This window comes from Bombyx mori, chromosome 15, assembly GCF_030269925.1.
Source record: "Bombyx mori chromosome 15, ASM3026992v2".
NCBI lineage: Eukaryota > Metazoa > Arthropoda > Insecta > Lepidoptera > Bombycidae > Bombyx > Bombyx mori.
The window spans coordinates 12,663,018-12,684,437 of record NC_085121.1 but is presented as its reverse complement, the minus strand read 5'-3'; the positions used below and the strand labels follow the sequence as shown (position 1 = coordinate 12,684,437).

At 36.7% G+C, this 21,420-nt stretch overlaps 2 protein-coding genes across 2 annotated transcripts; one reads left to right on the top strand and one right to left on the bottom strand.

Annotated features, from left to right (window-relative positions):
* Positions 1 to 971: 971 nt before the first annotated feature.
* Positions 972 to 6,054, top strand: LOC101740814 (retinol dehydrogenase 13-like). Its single transcript, XM_021353344.3, has 4 exons — positions 972 to 1,320; positions 3,525 to 3,646; positions 4,717 to 4,934; positions 5,918 to 6,054. Exons 1-4 carry the CDS (start codon positions 972 to 974, stop codon positions 6,051 to 6,053), a joined length of 825 nt encoding a protein of 274 aa, XP_021209019.2. The 3' UTR covers position 6,054.
* Positions 6,055 to 6,617: 563 nt separating this feature from the next.
* Positions 6,618 to 17,097, bottom strand: CTL17 (C-type lectin 17; the record flags this gene model as incomplete). Its single annotated transcript, NM_001130899.1, is given in 6 exon segments — positions 6,618 to 6,951; positions 7,698 to 7,940; positions 9,610 to 9,804; positions 10,530 to 10,791; positions 12,281 to 12,291; positions 17,068 to 17,097. Coding segments are annotated over 5 exon segments (975 nt in total).
* Positions 17,098 to 21,420: the final 4,323 nt, after the last annotated feature.

Genomic DNA, 21,420 nt, shown 5'->3' with positions numbered 1-21,420 from the left:
TTACGGTTCGTACGTTTATTGTTTTTTGTGGACCTATAAATAATTTCAAATAATAGTGAATTTATTCTATCTCAGTTGGTGAACACACAGCATTGCTCCTTGGAAAACACACGTTGGTACCACAAGCTATTATAAGAATATTATCAAATCTATTGAAAATTTTGGTTAAAAAGAAATAGTGTAAAATGGATTTTTTGAGCGGTTGGTGTAAAAGCAAACGCAGCTTACAACGCTGTACAGCAATAGTTACGAGAAGCAATTCGGGCATTGGCCTAGAAACTGTGAAGGATCTCTTTTTAAGAGGTAAGAAGATAGTATAGAAGATAGCATGTGTGCTCTTGGAAAATGGTTTACAATTATGCGATGCGATGCGCAGTCGGTAGGTATATTTTGGAGATGTGATTTAATTGAGAAAACACAGCCCGATTCATAGAATACAAAACTCGTGATTGACGTGATGTTCTCCAAATGCAAGTCCTCTCCAGCGAAAGGGTTTCTTAATGGTTTTTCAGCGGCGAACGGGAGGCGAGCATTTTATAATGTTAATTGCTAGTTATGATGTGGTGCGAGAGTGGTGAAAAAAAGGGAAGGTTAATTTAAATTTTGATATTTTTTGTTAATTTTGCGTGTTGTGCCTAACGAAACGGGAATACAGAAGGAGCGTGCGTGAGTTTCAACTTTGAAATTTTGTTCTTTAATAAATTCTTCGAGGAGGGTTCATTAGACCGCTACGAAGCGGCTTGGCAAGCATCTAAACTTTAAATACATAATTGTGTTGAAGATAAGTAAGCGCCTGTCCAACAGTGGAAGGTAGGCAGAACATAGTCCGAGATATATGGCCCAGTTACCAAATTAATTATAACAAAAGATAGTATGATATTGGAGTTGATATAATATTATTAATTACATTCGTAGATATCATAACATGAATGACGTCACTAACCACTTTGGTTTCAGGAGCACGAGTGATTATGGCCTGTCGCGACCTCACAAAAGCAGAAATAGCAAAATCGCTAATCGAAAAAGAAACTGAGTATGAAAAAGAAAAGGGCTCGATAATAGTCGAACACCTTGATCTTTGCAGTTTACAGTCAGTTCGTGAATTTGTCGCTAGAATACTTGCCAGTGAAGCCACAATACAAATACTTATCAACAATGCTGGTGTGATGATGTGTCCTGAATCTAAAACGAAAGATGGCTTCGAAACTCACATAGGTTCGAATCACTTTGCACCCGCACTTTTGACTCTGCTCCTACTACCAAGACTTATACAAGACGGACCTTCTCGAATCGTATTCGTCTCATCGATGTTACACGAAAGTAAGTTAGTCTATTATTTACGAGTTTTCATGGTAAAGAAAATAGATAGTAAAAAATTCACGCATTTATCAATATCAGCCAACAGAAGCCGACAGTGACATCCCCCAAAGTTCGCAATAATGACCGGTCTTGCGCTGCCCTCAACCAGTTCGTTCCCGTCATCTTCGACCGGTCTACCTTTTAGGAGGCCTTACCATGCTGCGTTTTCCGATGCGCGATAGAGAAATTCTTGTCCCTAACGACCAACGACCACTTCAACCTCACAGTCCTTCGGGCTTTCTCGAGCGTCATAGTTCTTTTGTGTATCTCCATTATTCCTGATTAGGCAGGTAAACGCCAAGCATAGACCTATCTATTGACCTCTTTCTGGTTATAAGGCTCAAAGTCACTCGTGGTCCAAGAGCAAGATCACGTTGTCACAACATATACTGGTCAAAGATTTACGTCTACGAGTGAGACACGGTGTTATTGGGATGAAATTTTTCTGCACAGCATTGTGAACGCCGTCCATTCGAGTTAGATTGGTCGATTAAATTAGTTTATGCTCCAGGTATACTACCGTAAGACATACTGGGCTGCAATTTCGGGCGTAGAGCTTCCAATCTTTACTGCAGTGGGCGCTATATGGGTAACCGACATATTTTTCGACGTGTTTCGTTGCCTGCGAGTACGAACCACAATATGCATGATGACAGTAGTCAAGTATCGCCAAAATATTAAATTGATCTAAAGAAACAGGATTCAAGGATTTTGAAAAAAATATTTATTTTCATATTAATGACGAGATTGATGATTTATTTATTAAAATATATCTACAAAATACAACAATCAGCCATGATAGCTTAAACACCAATCAGAGTGAATTACGTCACGCCTTAATAAACGTCATCTTGTTTCGTTTGAGCTTACGCGCGATCACTGCAATTTTAATAAAAAAACTATTGTTTTCGCTTTACCTGTCGTTAAAATACATTTTATAATCGTAGTTTACCATTTCCACAACAGAAGTTCCACAAAAGTCATCAGCAAGCTCTCTAAATGCGTTATTTAATCAATTTTCTTTACACATTGTTAGCAGGAATATTAGTATGTTTTTCTATTAAATCAATTAAATTAAATTATTATTTATTATTAAATTATTAGAATTATTAGAAACAAATAAAATGCAGGACTTAATAACATACCTAGGTAAATACAATCTGCACTTCTTTTTACAAACAATAAATCAAACAAAGTTGACAAAGTATTTAGTAGATATTTTATAATTTACTTTTTCCATAATAAATGCTTAGCGGGTTAAAATATTAGGTATGTATGATAACAGACAATGATTTTAATGGTTATTGCCTGAATTGATAAATTATGGTAAATAGTAAATTACATTGATCTTTTCTGTTATCTATAATAATCTTAGCTGTTCGTTTTTTTCTATCTATCTGGCATTCAAATTTTGTGAGAATACAGCCTGGTTTCATGCGAACCTGCGACACCAAACCCATTGTCCATAATAATTGACCATATCATGTGGTAACTGGAAAATGAATAAAGCAGTCATTAAAATAAATATTACTGGTTATTCAAGAGATAGATTGTAATCTCAGAAAATATTGAACTTATGAAATTTTAGACCTCAATTAAGGTAAATTTTAGTCCTCAACTAAGGTCACACATCATTGTAGGATTTACGAAATATGTACAAACTTGGAACAAATTGGAAAACTACCATTAAGTAATGGTTAATTACAGAGCATAATGCGACTCAGTGACGCACAATGCCGAACTATGCTGAAGCTTAGTTGAGCATTATGCCGCGTAATGCGCTCTTGTGCTGTAATTGGAAAACGGCCATTAGATGCTTGTTTAATAAATCGGCAGCATAATTCGGCATTGTGCGTCACTGAGTCGCATGATGCTCTGTAATTGGAAAACTACCATTAAGTAATGGTTAATTACAGAGCATAATGCGACTCAGTGACGCGCAATGCCGAATTATGCTGAAGCTTAGTTGAGCATTATGCCGCATAATGCGCTCTTGTGCTGTAATTGGAAAACGGCCATAGTTTACTATTGACGTACTGAAGTTTACTAATCTGTATTTTCTACAGAAATATGATATATTTTTGATATAATAGATACTCCTGAATGTCATAGAATAGATATTGAAAATTAGTCATCATGCCTATTGTTAGATAATTTTATTACAGAATATAACTTCGACGTGGATGATTTTAACTTTGAGTCGAGACCGTACGATGCTTACGAAGCGTATTGCCGGAGTAAAGCTGCGAACGTTCTGTTTGCCAAGGCACTAGCTCTCAAGTTAAAGGTAATTAATTAATTTACTAATCTTTTATATCTCGATTTTATATATTTTATACCTTTTTCTAGTTTTTCTACAATCTCACAGCCTATCTATGATTAATTGGTTACCGAAACTCATATACATTAAAATATGAATGCCACTATCAACGTTAAGACACGAGCAGGAAATTTCAATTGTACCCCAGAAATCTTAATTATATCTACTGAATAATCCATAATATGATAGAATTAGATTCAATCCATCTACATCGCAAAAGGAGTATCTGTGTCAATCATTGTCAATTTGAATCCATCGGACGGTTAGATGTGCGTACGTGTGAGTGATGTTTCGTTTATTATAAATAAATAATAATAAATAAATAACTGGGAATTAATGAAGCACGTTAATCGGGCCCCAAATTAGGATTCCCTGTGCTATGGGTACCAGAAAATGACATTCATACTTATATACGTTTAATATATACACATATGTAGACAATAAACACCTACACGAAGACCAAAAAAATCTGTTTATCACAAGAATGTTTAATCTGGGAATCGAACCCACGACCATCGGCGCAACAGTCAAGGTCGCTAACCACTGCACTACCGAGTCGCCGATAAATTGCATATTATGTACATTTTTTTTTAAGCTGTAGTATCAATATATTATATAACAATTGTGTAGGTAAAGCTACTTATAAATAGAAAATCTGTGTTAGGTCACCGCCAGTTGGCAGCGTTCCCAAAAGGCTGGCAGCATTTCCACGCTGGATAGCAATGCTAATTATTTGTGCAAAATACGTACCGACCTTCTGGTCTCCCGAGGCCTCAAATAGTTTTTTTTTAAAGACCTTAAAAAAAACTATTTGTGGCGTCCTTAAAAAGCTTTTAGCAGATGGACCCCAGAGGCCCAAAGCTTCTACCCCAAATGGAACAAAAATGAAATATTTTCATATTTCCGCCGTTTGAGGCCTTCAGTCGTTGAAGCAGCGCTGCCAGCGTTAGAATTAGTCGCAGGAAGATGTGTCGGTGCCATGGTATCTACACAAGTCGCATCCCAAACGAGCGACCGACCCATTCTTAAAATTACAGGAACACAATATTAACAACGTAACTACGTACAGCTTACACCCGGGTGTGATCAGCACGGGAATCGGTCGACATTTGAACACAGCCATGTGGACTGGAGCTTCGTGGCTCTTCAACAACGTTTTGTACTGGTTCATAAAGTCACCTCGGTGCGGTGCTCAGACCAGTATCTATTGTGCCGTCGACGAGGATTGTGCCAACGAAAGTGGTTTTTATTACAGGTATTGTGATCGTAAGTTTCTATCAGCCGGATCTAACTATCTATCTAAGTAACGGAATCTTTCAACGTAATTCTCACATTTCAATTTCAAGACGTCCGATTAATTTGGAAATATGAACCAGGATCAACAGGATAAGTTATTTTTTGTGTTATTTTCATTAATTTCATATACTTATTTATTAGGGGTAGTTTAAGTTTGGCATGCTGTGATTTTTCCGAACGGTTGCCGAATCTATGATCAGAGCCCTCTTTTTTCCTACCTTTTCTAGAAACTTCGAGGGGTTATTCTAGATTCACCGAACTAGTAAGTGAGCTCACGGGGCTCAAACCTGAAGACGTTGCTAACACTAACCCTAGCAAGGGCAGTGCTTCGCAGAATCTACCACCGGATCGGAAACGCGACCCACTGAGAAGATCCGGCGAGAAACTCAGTGGGCTGTGTTCGTGGGTTAATTTACTCGCCGAGCCCTTCGCTGATAGCGATGGGTTCGATGAGAACGATGACCGGTGCTTGAAGTACCTAAAAGCACCGTTAGTGGATCAGGAGGATCCGAAACGGCATGTAGAAGCCTAGCGGAGTTTGTGGGATTGCCGTAGCCACCCACTAAGCTGTTTTTCTGCACTCTCTCTGAACGTCCGATCTCCGCCTGAGACAGAGCTAGGAAGAGATAGGAAGGCCAATGCGGTCAACACTACAACCAGACGCGTAGCCTACTCCAAGAACCCTCGCCGGCCACCACGCAGTGCCGCTTGTATTCCGGATTACTTATTCAAAATTAAGTGTGCATACTTAGCCTTTGATTCGTTTTGCATCTAAATATCTTAATTATTGTTACTATCAACTAATTAACCGATTACAACTACAACGCAACCAATATAGGTAATAGCAACATTTTCTTCGAAGATATAAGTTCTAATGTTTACAAGATTACTGGTTTTGTTTAAAAATTTATTACTGAAACTAAAATAGTTTGTTACTTACAGTGATTGTACGAGAAAAACTCCCTCAAAACAATGTCGAAGTGATGAAGAAGCTTCTAAAGCATGGGCATTAACTACTGAAGTTCTCGAAAATCATCTGAAAAATCATCAACTTTCTCTTGTGCGATCTTCCATGTAACCAGGGACGTCTTAAATTAGGATGGGGCCCTTGGGCACACAAGAATTTGAGGCCCTTTTGGAAAGTAAAAAATCGAATTATAATAACATTTTTTTACTGAGTATGACCATTTATTGTAGGTACCTAATCAAATACAGTATGATATAATATGTCATTAATGATATTAGAATGCTGCTGGTTTTTTGGTTACGATTTCGATAACGGTTTCTTTCGGGATGTCTGTTGAGCAAAATCTTTTATCTGATTACTGATTTGTGAAAAAAGTGTAATGTGCCCGACAAAAATGTTTTGAGAGTAAGCGTGTGAGAGAAATTGTCGGTCTTTCGGGGCCCCCTGAGAATGGGGGCCCTGGGCACGGGCCCCGTGTGCCCTTATGGTAAAGACGGTATTGCATGTAACCAAAATATAAATCTTTGCATTTCTTTATTTTGTATGTTGTATGGGTACATATTTTGTTGGAAAAATTATCGCTAAATACCAAACATTCATTTATTCGAATGTAAATTATTCCCGAATGTTTCATTGCTATAGCGGGACAAGGTATTAAAAATAAATTAAAAATGGTGCAGCACAGACTGTATTTTTATTTTTTTGTCGCCACGAATAGTGTACAGACAGCATAGCTATTATAGAATATCTTCAAACAGACCGTCTGCAGAAATCATTTGTGCTTGACTCTGCAGTGCAGGCTTCGCCTTTTTTACTCTTTGTCGTAACGCCTGCTTGGAGACCGTTGCATTGAGGGGTTTTTCGCAAAAAAACATGGCCGGCACGTTACAGTCACCGGTGGTCAGAAGACCATTTCGTCGAACACCACCGCAGCGTTGGGGTACGGATTTCTCGTTTTGGGAGCACTTGACATCCCAATCGGAGTAGCCTACGTCTTCGATTTTCTGATCTTTAAGAAAAAAAAAATTGAATGTAAGCGTCTCATTAGGTTTCATTACGGACCTCTTGTGAGTCCGCACGGGTAGGTATCACCCCCGTGCCTATTTCTGCCGTGAATCAGTAATGCGTTTCGATTTTAAGGGTGGAGCAGCCGTTGTAACTATACTGAGACTTTAGAACTAATATCTCAAGGTGTCGCATTTACATTGTAGATGTCTATGTGCTCCGGTAACCACTTAACACCAGGTGGGCTGTGAGCTCGTCCACTCATATAAGCAATAAAAATAAAAAAACGTAAGCAGTGCACAGAAATAGTCATTATACTAATAATTATTAATTAATAGGCAGACCAATTAGATAAACCAATTAATTGGGTTTCCTTTTCGTTTGTCTTAATGACGACGAGCCCCAGTGCCATCAATCGAATCGTTGGAAATAGTTTCAAACAAAAGCAAGACAAAACAGTATCTTTTTCTTTAGTTTGTCAAACGAACCGATTTCTTTTTTTGTAACTATTAAAGAGGTGTATTCTTTTTATTAAAAACTTTTTCGAAACAGCTTTTTGAAAAACAAAAAAACAAAAAACAAAAATGAATTTAAAAAAAAGCTTATTCGAATTTTGACCATTAGGCGAATACTGACTAAAAACCATCATAATCCATACTAATACTAATTAATAGGTAATGTACAATCTGAAGACACTCATAAAGTGACCTCTTCTAAAAATCAATGAAAAAACATTCTGAGGCAGCTTACCATGTATGGTTTTAAAATTGTGCCTTTGAAATAGGTCGCTGAAGCCCAAAAAAGCAAACTCGTTATCCGGAACTCTCCTTTCAGGCGTTTCTTTAAACAAATCCCTCACATATTTGGCTTCATTGCGATCGTTAACTATAAGCAGATGTCCACCAGAAGCCAAACATGTCATGTAGGCTTGATACCATGTTTGCGGTTCCGTATGCATATAGAAACAAATATTTTTCGAGCCCAGTTTCCATCCTATATTTTAGAAGTACACAACAATCTTAGCTTCAGCATAATTGTGACGTCATTACTAGTTGTAAAAGACGTTTGATGAATAGGTGATTATAGTTCTTATCTAACTCCAATTTCTATCCTGGGTACTAGTGGTAATGCGAATTGTAAACCTGTAGGTACCTACGCGTTACTACAACCCTGCCTTTTTTTATTGCTTAGATGTGTGGATGAGCTCACGGCCCACCTGATGTTAAGTGGTTACCGGAGCCCATAAACATCTACAACGTAAGTGCTGCCACCCACCTTAAGATATGAGTTCTAAGATCTCAGTATAGTTACAACGGCTGCCCCACCCTTCAAGCCGAAAAGCATTACTGCTTCATGGCAGAAATAGGCAGGGTGGTAGTACCTACCTACCCGTGCGGACTCACAAGAGGTCCTACCATCAGTAATTACGCAAATTATAATTTTGCGGGTTTGATTTTTATTACACGGTGTTATTCCTTCACCGTGGAAGTCAATCGTGAACATTTGGTAAGTACGTATTTCATTAGAAAATTTTGTACCCGCCAGCGGGATTCGAACACCGGTGCATCGCAAGATACGAATGCACCGAACGTCTTATCCTTTAGGCCACAACGACCTATTTCTGAAGCAAGGAAATGAGCAAGAATAAACATTAAACTAATTTAATGAAGACTCTTCGCTGCCGCTGTTCTAAATTCCAGTAACTGCAAGGTCGTTAGCACATCTCTTTAATATTAATTAAAAAAATAAATGCTACGTATGTGCTTTCTGCAGTATCAGCTGTTGCACGTTACTTAATCATCAGCCCTAATAGATAAAGGCTTACAACATTCAAACACAGAAGCGATCATGTTTGTTTTATTTTAAACAACAACGGGCAAACGATCCAAAGGTTTTCCACTCGGACATTCGCAATGAGATCTTTTTTATGATTGAATTATTACTGATGGCCCGGACGCCTTTCTAATTTCACCAGGACAGATGGGCGAGCTAGGCTCAGCTAGGAGGGGTGGGATTTACTAACAGCTGCCCGAGTGCCTCCGAAGAAGACCTAACAACTCAAGAGTAGCTGCTTCGCGAATGAATCTACTACCGAATCGGAATTGCGACCCGCTGAGAAGATCCGGCGAGAAACTCAGCGGGCTGATGCATGGGTTAGGTTGCACGTCGAACTCTTTGCCGAGTTCGACGAGTACGGTTGATGAGATCTTACAAAAGTGTATGACGCACATCGCTCTGTGCGCGCGACTTATAAAATAAGTACATATATTTTTTAATTTATCCATTCACACTATGTAAATCAGTACCTATGTTATATGTAGGTATGTAACGAGAATTTTATTTGTCTCTCGCAGCCTGTTTAAAATGGCAATTATAATTGCACAGTTAGCAATTAAGTAGGTGCCTATGTACATTGAAAACCATATACTGAGACCTTAGAACTTATATCTCAAGGTGGGTGGCGCATTTACGTTGTAGATGTCTATGGGCTCCAGTAACCACTTAACACCGTGGGCTGTGAGCTCGTCCACCCACCCATCTAAGCAATAAAAAAAAATATTGGTCCATACCATAAATATATTTTGTCTTTATTCTTAGGTACATAATTGGATCTTATTATATAGATTTCTGGACCTAGCTTAAGGTATACAATCACACTCACGTTTATCGAACGATTTGCATTCTTTATTATAAGTTATTTTTTCCGCTTTTGTCTTGCAGATGAACGGTAATGGCTGTGTACATGGGTTCACGAAAAAGCGACCGCTCCGTTGCATTGCTAAACATCGACCACCGTTGGGTCTCGGCTCATTTCTCTCCCAAAGTAAATTCAAAATGGTGTCTTGCATGAGTTTTCCTAAAAAATTACATCGATAGCAACATTACATTCGTATTTTTTTTTAAAACTGTATTTATGATTTTGGTTTACTCTAATTAATAAGATAAAAACAAGTCGTTAAGCAATAGCTTATCGATTAAAATAATGATGCGACTATTCTAGTCTTTCTTTTATACCTAATAGACGTTTGTTTTTAGATACATTTTTAGAAGGGAATGGTCAATTCCTTTTTAATTATCATTTAAAACAAATCAGACTACGCCCATTACATTGCTCATATTCATTCCAGAGACATAACCCAATGTGTATCTCGCGGAATCTTCTCAGTGGGTCGCGATTCCCATCCGATAGAAGATTCAGCGAAGCAGTGCTTTTGCTATGGCTAGTATTAGCAAGTCCTCCCAGGTTAAGCCCTATGAGCTCATCTACCAAACCGTGCGGAATAGCCACTCAAGGCTACCTGCGATACTTACCGAAGTACCACCATTCTGACAATTTATGTCACGAAGCAGTCGTGCATTACGGTTTGAAGGGTCTAACAGCTGTAAGAGAATACTAGGTGCATGGTGGCATTCATGTCATGATGACTATCGGTATTGGTACGCAGATCAGGTGCATCTTGAGCTCGTACTCCCACATAAGTAATAACAAAAAAGTTAAATAATTATCTTCGTTAGGAATAGCAAGGTTCTGGGTTGCAGCGAGAAGGGAAGCAATCACGTACTATAGAACGAAATAATGACCTTTCAAAGTTACGTATGTCCTTTCCGAATACAAGTCATGTATTCCTACATAAACCCCGTTGTATTTGCTAAGTACGGCTGTGATTAGCACCGGCATTGCGTCCGCCTCGTCTAACGATTCAGGTATCATTAACTCGGAGCCTTCTGCTTCGCATCGTATCTTGGCATCGGGCCACGTCGCCGCAGTATTGTGGAGTTTATAAAACGTCTTAAAAGCCTTCTCGTAGATATAATCTTTTCGGTATGCAGGACGTTCAGTTTCTAAAAATATTTATGGAATAGATATTTTATACTTATTACTTAATAAAATAATCGACTAGTCGGATATGGATTTTCGATTGTAGAAAACTCGAGTTATTAATGTCTATGTTCATTCATGAATGCCTACTGTATTATTTTTTTACCAGATAAAATGAACGAGCTTCTAAGAACATTTTCAATTAGGCGTCACCCTCGACAGAGGGATGACATTCCGCCCCCACATAAAGACCGTACGCGACCGTGCCGCCTTCATTCTAGGACGTCTCTACCCGATGATATGCAAGCGAAGTAAATTGTCCCTTAAAAATAAGGTGACACTCTACAAAACTTGCATTCGCCCCGTCATGACCTATGCAAGTGTAGTGTTTGCTCACGCGGCCCGCACTAACTTAAAATCATTCCAAGTTATTCAATCTCGTTTTTGCAGGATAGCCGTCGGAGCTCCGTGGTTCGTCAGAAACGTCGACCTCCATTACGACCTGGACTTAGAGTCCATCAATAAGTATCTTCAGTCGGCGTCGATGCGCCACTTCGGTAAAGCGGCACGACACGAGAACCCTCTTATCATGGCCGCCGGTAACTACATTCCCGATCCTGCGGACAGAATGGAAAGCAGTCGACGTCGCCCCAAACACGTCATTTTGGATCCTCCCGATCCACTAACGGTGCTTTTAGGTACCTCAAGCACCGGCCATCGTTCTCGTCGAACCCGTCGCTTGCGACGAAGGGCTCGACGATTAAATTAACCCTCAGACACAGCCCACTGAGTTTCTCGCCGGATCTTCTCAGTGGGTCGCGTTTCCGATCCGGTGGTAGATTCTGCGAAACACGGCTCTTGCTAGGGTTCGTGTTAGCAACGTCATTAGGCTTGAGCCCCGTGAGCTCACCTACTAGTTAAGGCGACGCTGATATAGCCTCTAAAAACTAAAACTAAGATAAGTTTTAAATTTTATGCATTTAATGAGTTTTTTATATGAGTTGCTATACCTATTATTGCATGATTATTAATTAGTGAATATCTATATTTTTACTGAATATTTGTACGTTGATGTTATACTTTCTTTATTCATATGAAGTGTTTCTGATTAGGTATATGACCACCACTGTAGGTATATCGATACCATGCACTGAAGTAATAGGTCTATGATACCATGGGTGTATATTTTGATTGACAGTTATAAAAAATACTTATAATTAAAATTTACTGGCTACTAAATGCCAATTTCGAACGTACCGACTTATATATAGAGCCACAGTTTCATACTTCTTGTTACTTAATTACTCATCCGTAGGTAGAAAAACCATTGAAAATGTTCATATCAACGCCTTGTAAAATTTATGTTTGCCAGCACGTAAGTGTACATAGTTGTTGAGAATAATTTAGGTAATTACTAAATCAAACAGCCTAATACTATGGAATTGCATATCAGATTATGGATTAACAATGCCTTACCGACATTACAAACAAAAAGTAGCACTAGAATCTTAAACATTATGAAAACTTCATTTTTTTTTCGTAAACCGAACTACATGGTCAGTAGTTTTCAACAGGCAACACACGTCGTTGTAAAAACATTCAAATGGGCACTTCGAAAAGAATAAAAAATATATATGCCTACAAAAAAAAAACATTGGTAGGTACATATTATGTAAATCAATCAAAAAATCAATTATTTTGGACCATTAAAATCCTCGAGTTCGTAGATAAGCTTATAAAGAGAAACAAATGTTTCTTAAAAGAGAAACAAAACATCAAAATCTCATTTTATTTTGTTTAATTTTATTCCGTAGGTATTCACGGCCCGCTGGTAGCTCACAGACATCACAACGTAACTACTCACCCTGAGACATGGGTCGTAGTCTCAATTGAATTATATAACAAGTATTCCACCGTTCAAACTATTTTTTTCCTACCTATTCTAGTAACCTCGAGGGATTATTCTAGATTCACCGAGCTAGTAGGTGAGCTCATGGGGCTCAAGCCGGGAGTGTTGCTAACACTGGCCCTAGCAAGAGCAGTGGTTCGCAGAATCTACCACGGGATCGGAAAACCCTCTGAGAAAATCCGGCGAGAAACTCAATGGGCTGTGTCTATGGGTTAATTTACTCATCGAGCCCTTCGTCGCAAGCGGGTTCGGCGAGGACGGTGACCAGTGCTTGAGGTACATAAAAGCACCGTTAATGGTTCGGGAGGATCCGTAATGACGTGTTTAGGGCGACTTCGACTGTTTACCATTTGGTCCACTGGATCAAAGGAACATATGCCTGCTTCGTTGTATAAATAAGCAGGACGGCGGTACCTACCCGTGCGGACTTACATTACGCACCATCACCTATAAACGTTGTTTTGCGATCGGAATATACTGTTATAATGCTCAGTATCTAGCTATATTTGTTCTTATTTTGTTTGTGCATATTTCTGGCTGGCTTAATGCGATATTTCTTAGACAAATAAGTAATAAACCAATCTTACCATTACTGAGTCATGATTGTTAACGAAAAAGAAGGTAGTGAAAGCATTTTTTGGAACGGAGTTGCGTATCAAACGGGGTTAGACCGAAAAATCTAACAATTAAAAACTACACCAAAAATACATCTTTTTGCAGTGATTTTAAGGACATTCCCGATCACCAAGGAAACCATTTTTTTCGATTGATTCAAAATTATTTTATGTATTTATAATAAATAATAATGAGATACATTCGTTTTTTCACTAATATACCAGAAATTTATTTCCATTACCATTTATTCACATTTTATGATTCGTTTAATTGTTAAATACTGACTTTTTTTAAACCTTAATACAAACACAAAAAAGTTATAACAAAAGGAACTTCGTTCCTACCGAGTTTCCACTCTTTTTTTTATTCATAAAACACTGAAGTAAGGAGTAGACATTTTATTTCTTATTTATTTACATCATATATAATAATAATAAGACAATAACATTTAAATAAATGCTCTTGTAACAATCAAGCAAAGCGTTTCTTTTAAAGCGGTTCTACAGCACGGTGCTTTATGCGAGTGAACTTATTATTTAATACAATTTATAAAAAGTTTCAAAATACGTTGTTCTTCATTTTCGCGACTGATATTATTAGATATTATTAAAGTTATTTTTAGACACAAAACGAATCAACAGTACAAGCACCCAAGAGGCTGTCAGTCCTTTGTCTATGCAAAATAAATGTAATTTTAATAAATAATATTTAAAAAAAAAACAGAAAAATTTAATAAATTGAAATCGCTAAAGAAATACAGATAACAACAAAATAGTCAATATTTATTTTTTTATTATTATGAAGGAAGGATTACTGGAGACCCGAAGGCCTTTACAGTTTCACCAGGAGAGGTGGGCTACAAAGGCTAAGCCTGAAGGGTTGAGATTTGCCAACAGCTGCCCGAGCGCCCCGTAAGTGCTAACTTAACATCTCAAGGGACAGCTGCTTCGCGAATGCATCTACTACGGAATCGCGACCCTCTGAGGAAAATCGGCATGAAACTCAGCGGGCTGATGTATGGATTAGGTTGCACGTCTAGCTCTTCGTCGAGTTCGACGAGTACGGTTATCAGAGTCCCTAAGCCTGCTCCTAGTGTTAGAGCTGAAGGCGTCTAATGCAAGAATTATTGGATCTGATACATCCGTAAGGACGTGTCTAGGGCGACAACGGTCACTGGCTTTGTCCATAAGTTGTCAGTGACCACGAGAACTATGAATCTAAGCCATTGATCGAAACTCATCAATATTATTATTATTATAAGATTTAGATATGAAAAAGCACCAAAGAGCGAGAAACGAAGTTTAAAGACTATTTTTTTAACCAATTCAAGTGCAATTCTCACTCGCGAAGCTACAATGAAATTATATAAAACACGAAAAATGAATACAAAACTTTTTTTTCGTAATCCGATAAAATGGAATGAACTCAGGTTGTGTATTGTAGGTACGGTACGAAGGGACTAACTTTGCCGGAATAATCTGTCATTAAAGGAATGGGTAAGACTATTTATTTTTATAGGATTCTAATGGCAAGCACGTGTTGTTCTTATCTTAGAATTACTAAACCTCACACTTATTGTATTAAAAACACGATCTGTCAGCCCTGTTGTAATTTATTTTCTAGCTTGACCTTCAAACTAGATTACATCGGCTTGAATGTATATGTTGAAGTTTTAGTTGGATTATAATAAATTTATCATTTCCAGTTATTAGTCGCGTTTACGGTATACTATTTACTGGAAATATGAAAATGTATGCAAATAAAATTAATAATAAAATTTAAAGGAAGGAATTTTAAATGACCTTTAAGCGAAATATTGAAAAACGATTTTTTGTTGTTGATAATACCATTAGGGTTGACTGAAGTAAACTATACAGCCCTACGTGAAATTTGGGCGTCACATGTATACTTTGGATGACAATGATAATTTGTGTTATATAACATACGGGAACAATAGAGCAGAACGTACGATTTCACTACACATTGTAAATAAATTAACATTTTATATAATACTAGCTGACCCGGCAGACTTCGTGGTGCCTCAATCGATAAATAAGACAAAAGGAATCCGTCCGATGGGGGGCACATAAAAGGACAGAAACAAACAAAATTGTTATTTTTATTTAATTCCGAGCATTTTCATATTTATATACCTTTTAAACCTTCTCTGGACTTCCACAAATACTTTAAGACCAAAATAAGCCAAATCGGTCCAGCCGTTCTCGAGTTTTAGCGAGACTAACGAACAGCAATTCATTTTTATCTATATAGATAGAAGATAGTTGGAGTAAGTTTTGATCATAGAGGATAGAACTAAGGAGCACCATCTTGTACAGGTAGACAAGTTGAAAAGGTATCCACAAATAGCCAGTCATAGTTCGAAGTCTCACCGTAATAGCGCTAGTGGGAAGTTGAAATGATATGAATATAGCAGTTTTAAACAAACTGAAGTGTGCTGGGTTGCAGTGAAGGCTATGTTCCGATGTACACTGCGAGCACTGTTCAGTGCTCTCACTGGGGAGAAGTAGTTCCGTTAAGGACTGACAGTACACACTCGTAGCATCTTAGGGATCCGTGAACACTGCAGGTATTTTGGAGGCAAGAGGCTCTCGGTGATTTGATCACGTGATCGCTTTTACTGTGCTTAACCTCATTTCAATAACTCGGTTGTTAAGTTATTATACATTAAATTGCTGCAAAAACAATATTTTCTTTTACCAATAAATAAACTTACTTTTATTATGCGATTAATTCAATTGACAATAACTTGAATATTTAATTTTTAAATATAAATCAATTTAAACAATATTTTTTGTTGAAGGGAAAACAACGCCAAAAACTTTGTTAATAGTCTAACGTACTGTATGCTTAGTGCAAGTTTCTTAACTTTCTCGATAGCGTAAAAGTGAACCCAATTTTGTATGCAGTTGGAACAGCGCCCTTAGCAGCAAATGTACGCAAGCGATCCCACTACATACAAATATGAGCTAACTTTTACGCTATCGAGAAAGTTAAAAAACTCGCACTAAGCACACTGCGTTCCGTTTCAAACGGCGACCAGTATAGCTAACTTTTGAAAGGAGCGGCTTCGCAGTATACTAAATTGACGTCACAGCTTACATTAGCATTACATTAGCATCTTAGTGCATATCGGAACACAGCCGAAGTGTTTCAGGGGCTGTTTTTAAAATCTTTCCACTTGCTACTATAGCGCCACCTACATTGGCTCGGCTTCAGCGGACACAATTTATTATGCTGAGATGTTGCTCCTTACCTCTACTCTTCACAGTTTTTATGTAAATTCCAATAAATTTATAATCTGTATAAATTTTAATTATCTATCAATGCTTAATAATTAATAAATTTTAGGCCAATTCTGTTGAACTTATTTAAATTTGTAAACAATTTGTAGCACATATTCGACTCTTGACATTTTCAAATATACATAGTAATATGGTACATACACATACATAAACCGAATCTTTTAATATTAAATAACAGATTTTAAAATAGTCTTTGAACCAAAACAAATTTCCTTGATTACCCGAGTAATACATGACTAGGTGTATAGCATTTTCCTAAATATTTCATACGAAGCATTTATGATGCCCCAGCTTAGAAAAGCCCGGGAAATATTGAGTAACGCACCATGGTAGAAATTAGCAAACTTCGCGCCTCGTTTCCGTAAAATATATCCGAATTCATACGAAAGCGTTCTGTGCGGACCTCCGAGCTCGCATTGCATTGCTATTTTTATAACATTCAGAGGATAGAATAATGTGCTCAATAAAGCACCTATCGATGCCCCGGCAAGGAAATCTTGTAAACTCTTATATAATATCTTGTCTTGTTGAGGAAGACGCTCCTTTACTTCGTCACGAATTATGAAGAACATAGCGTTCGAAGGACCATTACGTAGTAATATAGGAACTAGCCCTCGATAGAACTCTTTGATGCCGTAATGTTTAGCTATGTGCTTCGTTGCGTGTGCCGTATTCGTAAATTCTTTATGATACTTTGGATGTATTAACAATGTTTGTATTCTCTCGAACGGCATTAGGGTAGCTTCGAAGCATCCTGCAACTATTCCTGCTACACTTTTAGCAACGTAGGGGTTAACTTTGTAATCGAGTAGTGGATGTAAGCATTCATCGTATATTCCGAACATCAAGGACATCGAGAGGGATCTCTGCATCAGTGGTGGGAGCATTCCACGATACAAGTATCCAAGACCCTCTTTTTGCAGCTGGTTCAGTGCAAACGTAGTCTCAACGCCGTGCATCATCTGAAAGGAAATATTTATCTAGATTTTTCCTGTTTTTTTAATATGCCTAGTTCGCCAAACACAAATGAAAACCGCTTAATGATGCTGAGAATATACATGATATATGTTAGACATTATAATGGAATACTGAAATTAGTATTAAATATCTTGGAGCTAAAATTTGAAATTCATCTGTTCGTATGGTGTAAAAGCGACTAAGGGATTACCCCGAGAATGGACAACAATGTTTTCCGTGTATTATATACTATGATCGCAAAGTTGTGAGTCCACTGCTGCAGCCGGAAACCACCATCCTTCCTATTTCAGTCCCAAAGTAATCATACTTTGAGGTTCTAATGGTAAGCAGTCACTAAAAAACTGAAACTTCGACCTCAGGTCTTTTTTTTTTGTGTTAAGTGGTTACTGGAGCCCATAGACATCTACAACGTAAATGCCGCCGCCCACCTTGAGATATAAGTTCTAAGATCTCAGTATAGTTACAACGGCTGCCCTACCCTTCAGACCGAAACGCAGTACTGCTTCATGGTAGAAATAGGTAAGGCGGTGGTACCTAACACGAAAGGTCCTACCACCAGTAAAAAGTGTCTCAAGGTAGGTGGTGGCATTTTTTGAACATCTTTGATCTCCAGTGACCACCTAATACTAGATGGATCGTCTGCCCGCTAAAGCAATAGAAAAACAACGTTCATAAAAACAGGATCAAGCAGTTTCGTTTACTGTTTCCAATTTGTCTTCTGCAGTGGATACTAATATAAATTAAGAATCTGTAGCAGAGTACTATGCACAGTCACAGATTACAATTTTAGTTGAAAGAGTCTTTTAAATTCCACAACTTTCAGAAAACAGTGCATCTATAAAAAACCACACTAATTTCATTTAATTGTCAAGATTACACTAATTACAGAAGTCTCTGTAGGATTTGAATTTCATGTACTAAGTTAGGTAAGTAGGTACTAAATGTATTATTTGTAAACAGATAAAGACCTCGTTACAGATAATAAACATTCATAATAATAAATTCCAAATTAAGCTGTTCAAATCTTATCTAATATAATGGGTAATTAAGATGGTAATCAAGATAAAGGCAAATTGTAATTTAAAAAATCCATTGAGATTATTTTCTCATTTCTGTATTTAAATTTTAAATGTTCAGTAAAATGTTTTAGCTTAAATGATAATTACTTTGTGATTTAATTTGTATTTACATATCGACTCTTGAAAGGCAAACGTGACTAAACGACAATGCGTGAACTTTACAGTAGGCTAATTTGAAGTTGAAATACCTGAAAACAAAATTTATTTTAACAAATCTAGCTGTAGTAGAGTCTAGCTAGTAGCTGTAGGATTGAAATGATTTTAATAGACCTAGAAATATATTATTTTTGCGCATCGAATATGGTTATTGCTTATCATTTATGTACAAAGCAGTTATTGTCACTTAGTCACATTTGCCTTTCAAGCGTCGATATTAACATTACAAAAATACAAGCTGTTAGAGATACACTTCTGAAAACATCCAACACCTATTGTTTCTTGAGTTACTCTCATTCAAACTGTCATTCTTTATATAATTTCACTTATGTGCTCTGACACTTCAAAACAGAAACTTTGCTTTAATTGGCTATAATGATGGTGCCTACTTGAAGGCTCACAGTTCCACTTTTCATGAATAATAAAACAAAATTCATAAGTTTTTAAAACACAATGATATTTTTTAATTCCGCAATTAAAAAAAAAAAAAAAACAACCTAAGCAGTAAAAAAAAAACTGCAAATCACTTGTAAAGACATATTAGGTATATATTTCTTTAACAAAATTGGCATTTGATTGCTTACACAATTTGGATCCTAGCATAATCTCATTGTTCAATAAGTACATAGATGACTGAACCCACATAGTATGTTAATGTGTACTTAAATTTGGTTTCTTTAAACAGAGGTTTTTTATTAATTAAAATCTAATAGCCATTTTTATCAATGATAATTTTACCTGTCGAAAAATTAGTTTATTCAGCGGATAACTAATTAATATGTTGCAGAAGGCCGAGCCGCCACCACACACAAACTCCTTCCAATGCTCTGGGATTCTTGGTGATGGCATGCTTACTGCTATGCTACCTGCATTTAGGCAGCTATGTTCCAGTAGCTGCCTTTCAGACATATCCCTTTTTTTTGTCATCACATGACATTATTTCATGGTCTCCATTTTCTGAAACAAATATTAAAAAAAAAAATCAATTTATATCTTGCGTACATGTTATAGATACTTTACCTAGCTAAGGTAATTCATCACTTTTTTTTTTTGCTTAAATGGGTGGACGAGCTCACAGCCCACCTGGTGTTAAGTGGTTACTGGAGGCCATAGACATCTACAACGTAAATGCGCCACCCACCTTGAGATATAAGTTGTAAGGTTTCAGTATAGTTACAACGGCTGCCCCACCCTTCAAACCGAAACGCATTACTGCTTCACGGCAGAAATAGGCAGGGCGGTGGTACCTAACCGCGCGGACTCACAACACCTACCACCAGTAATTCTTCAAGTAAAACTTCATTTACATTCATGTCATGTACATGATGACATTTAGGGTCATAATAAATTAACCATATAACTTACATTAAACCACTATTATTATCTATTTAACATAAAATCCTGCATTGTGGTTGATGTTTAAAGTGTAAGTATTATTTGATTATATTATATGATTTAATTTAACATAAAATCCTGCATTGTGGTTGATGTTTAAAGTGTAAGTATTATTTGATTATATTATATGATTTAATTTAACATAAAATCCTGCATTGTGGTTGATGTTTAAAGTGTAAGTATTATTTGATTATATTATATGATTTTATTGATTGAAATTGAATTGAAATTGGCATATGATTCCAACAACTATATTTCACATAAATAGTGACTAGATGATTCGTTAGTTAATTTAAGATTTTTTTATTATGGTATAGATTAAAAGTGATTTAATTGAGCCCACAAATATCTTAGTCCCAATTAGGACTAGCATCCCATTACGTTTCAAGTGTTTTAAAATGTGACTAATGCATTCTAAGTATTACACCTACAAACTACTATTTATAAGTGGCAATTTCTGGTGTTAGGGTGTATTGTAATCGTACATAGTTAGGTGCCACTGTTCCAGTTTTGAATATGGAACATATCCATCTTTATTTTTCAAAATGGGTAATGGTATTCACATTTTCTATTAAGTCCAGCCAGTAACCACTTTATTAAAGATGAGCTATGATCTTTTTCATCTATCTATGTGTATTGAAGAAAAGTAATAAGTAATGTAAGGGAATTAAAAGCCAAAAACTAGCTTAACTGGATAACTTAAACAATAATTGTATTCAGTATTGTTTAGAAACAGATTAATCTAGTTTTAAAATGAGAAATGTGATATCATTAATCAATTTACTATTCTAGCAGATACCATCTGTAGTACATAGGGCGCTAAGGTTTCTTCAATAAAAAAAATATATTAATATTTTATAAGTTTTTACCCATACTGCACACTATTCATTTATTTCTTAATTATCTTTCAAGTCTATTTTAACTTTTGCCGTTTTATATTTTATCTACATTTTTTTACGCCTTAGTTCGAAATAAATAAAACAAATATCAATGTAACAGTGTTTATTTTTAAAATTAAAATTAGTTATGGAGTCTCTTGAAACTTCCTACCCTTTTGGACCGCGGCGAAGGTTTTGCTTAAACAGTAAATAGAATATGGATAGCCACTGTAATACTTACGGTTTTATAAAGTAAACACATAATAGCTATGTTAACTATTAGAACTTCTTTACGAAATAGCAAAACACAAAATATTTGA

What these genes read in the sequence shown, in the direction of transcription:
- LOC101740814 (XM_021353344.3), top strand. Translation starts at nt 972, where the DNA reads ATGGCCTGTCGCGACCTCACAAAAGCAGAAATAGCAAAATCGCTAATC. An exon ending in CTCATCGATGTTACACGAAA is followed by an intron (nt 1,321 to 3,524) that starts GTAAGTTAGTCT and finishes ATTTTATTACAG; the next exon opens with AATATAACTTCGACGTGGAT. An exon ending in GAAAGTGGTTTTTATTACAG is followed by an intron (nt 4,935 to 5,917) that starts GTATTGTGATCG and finishes TGTTACTTACAG; the next exon opens with TGATTGTACGAGAAAAACTC.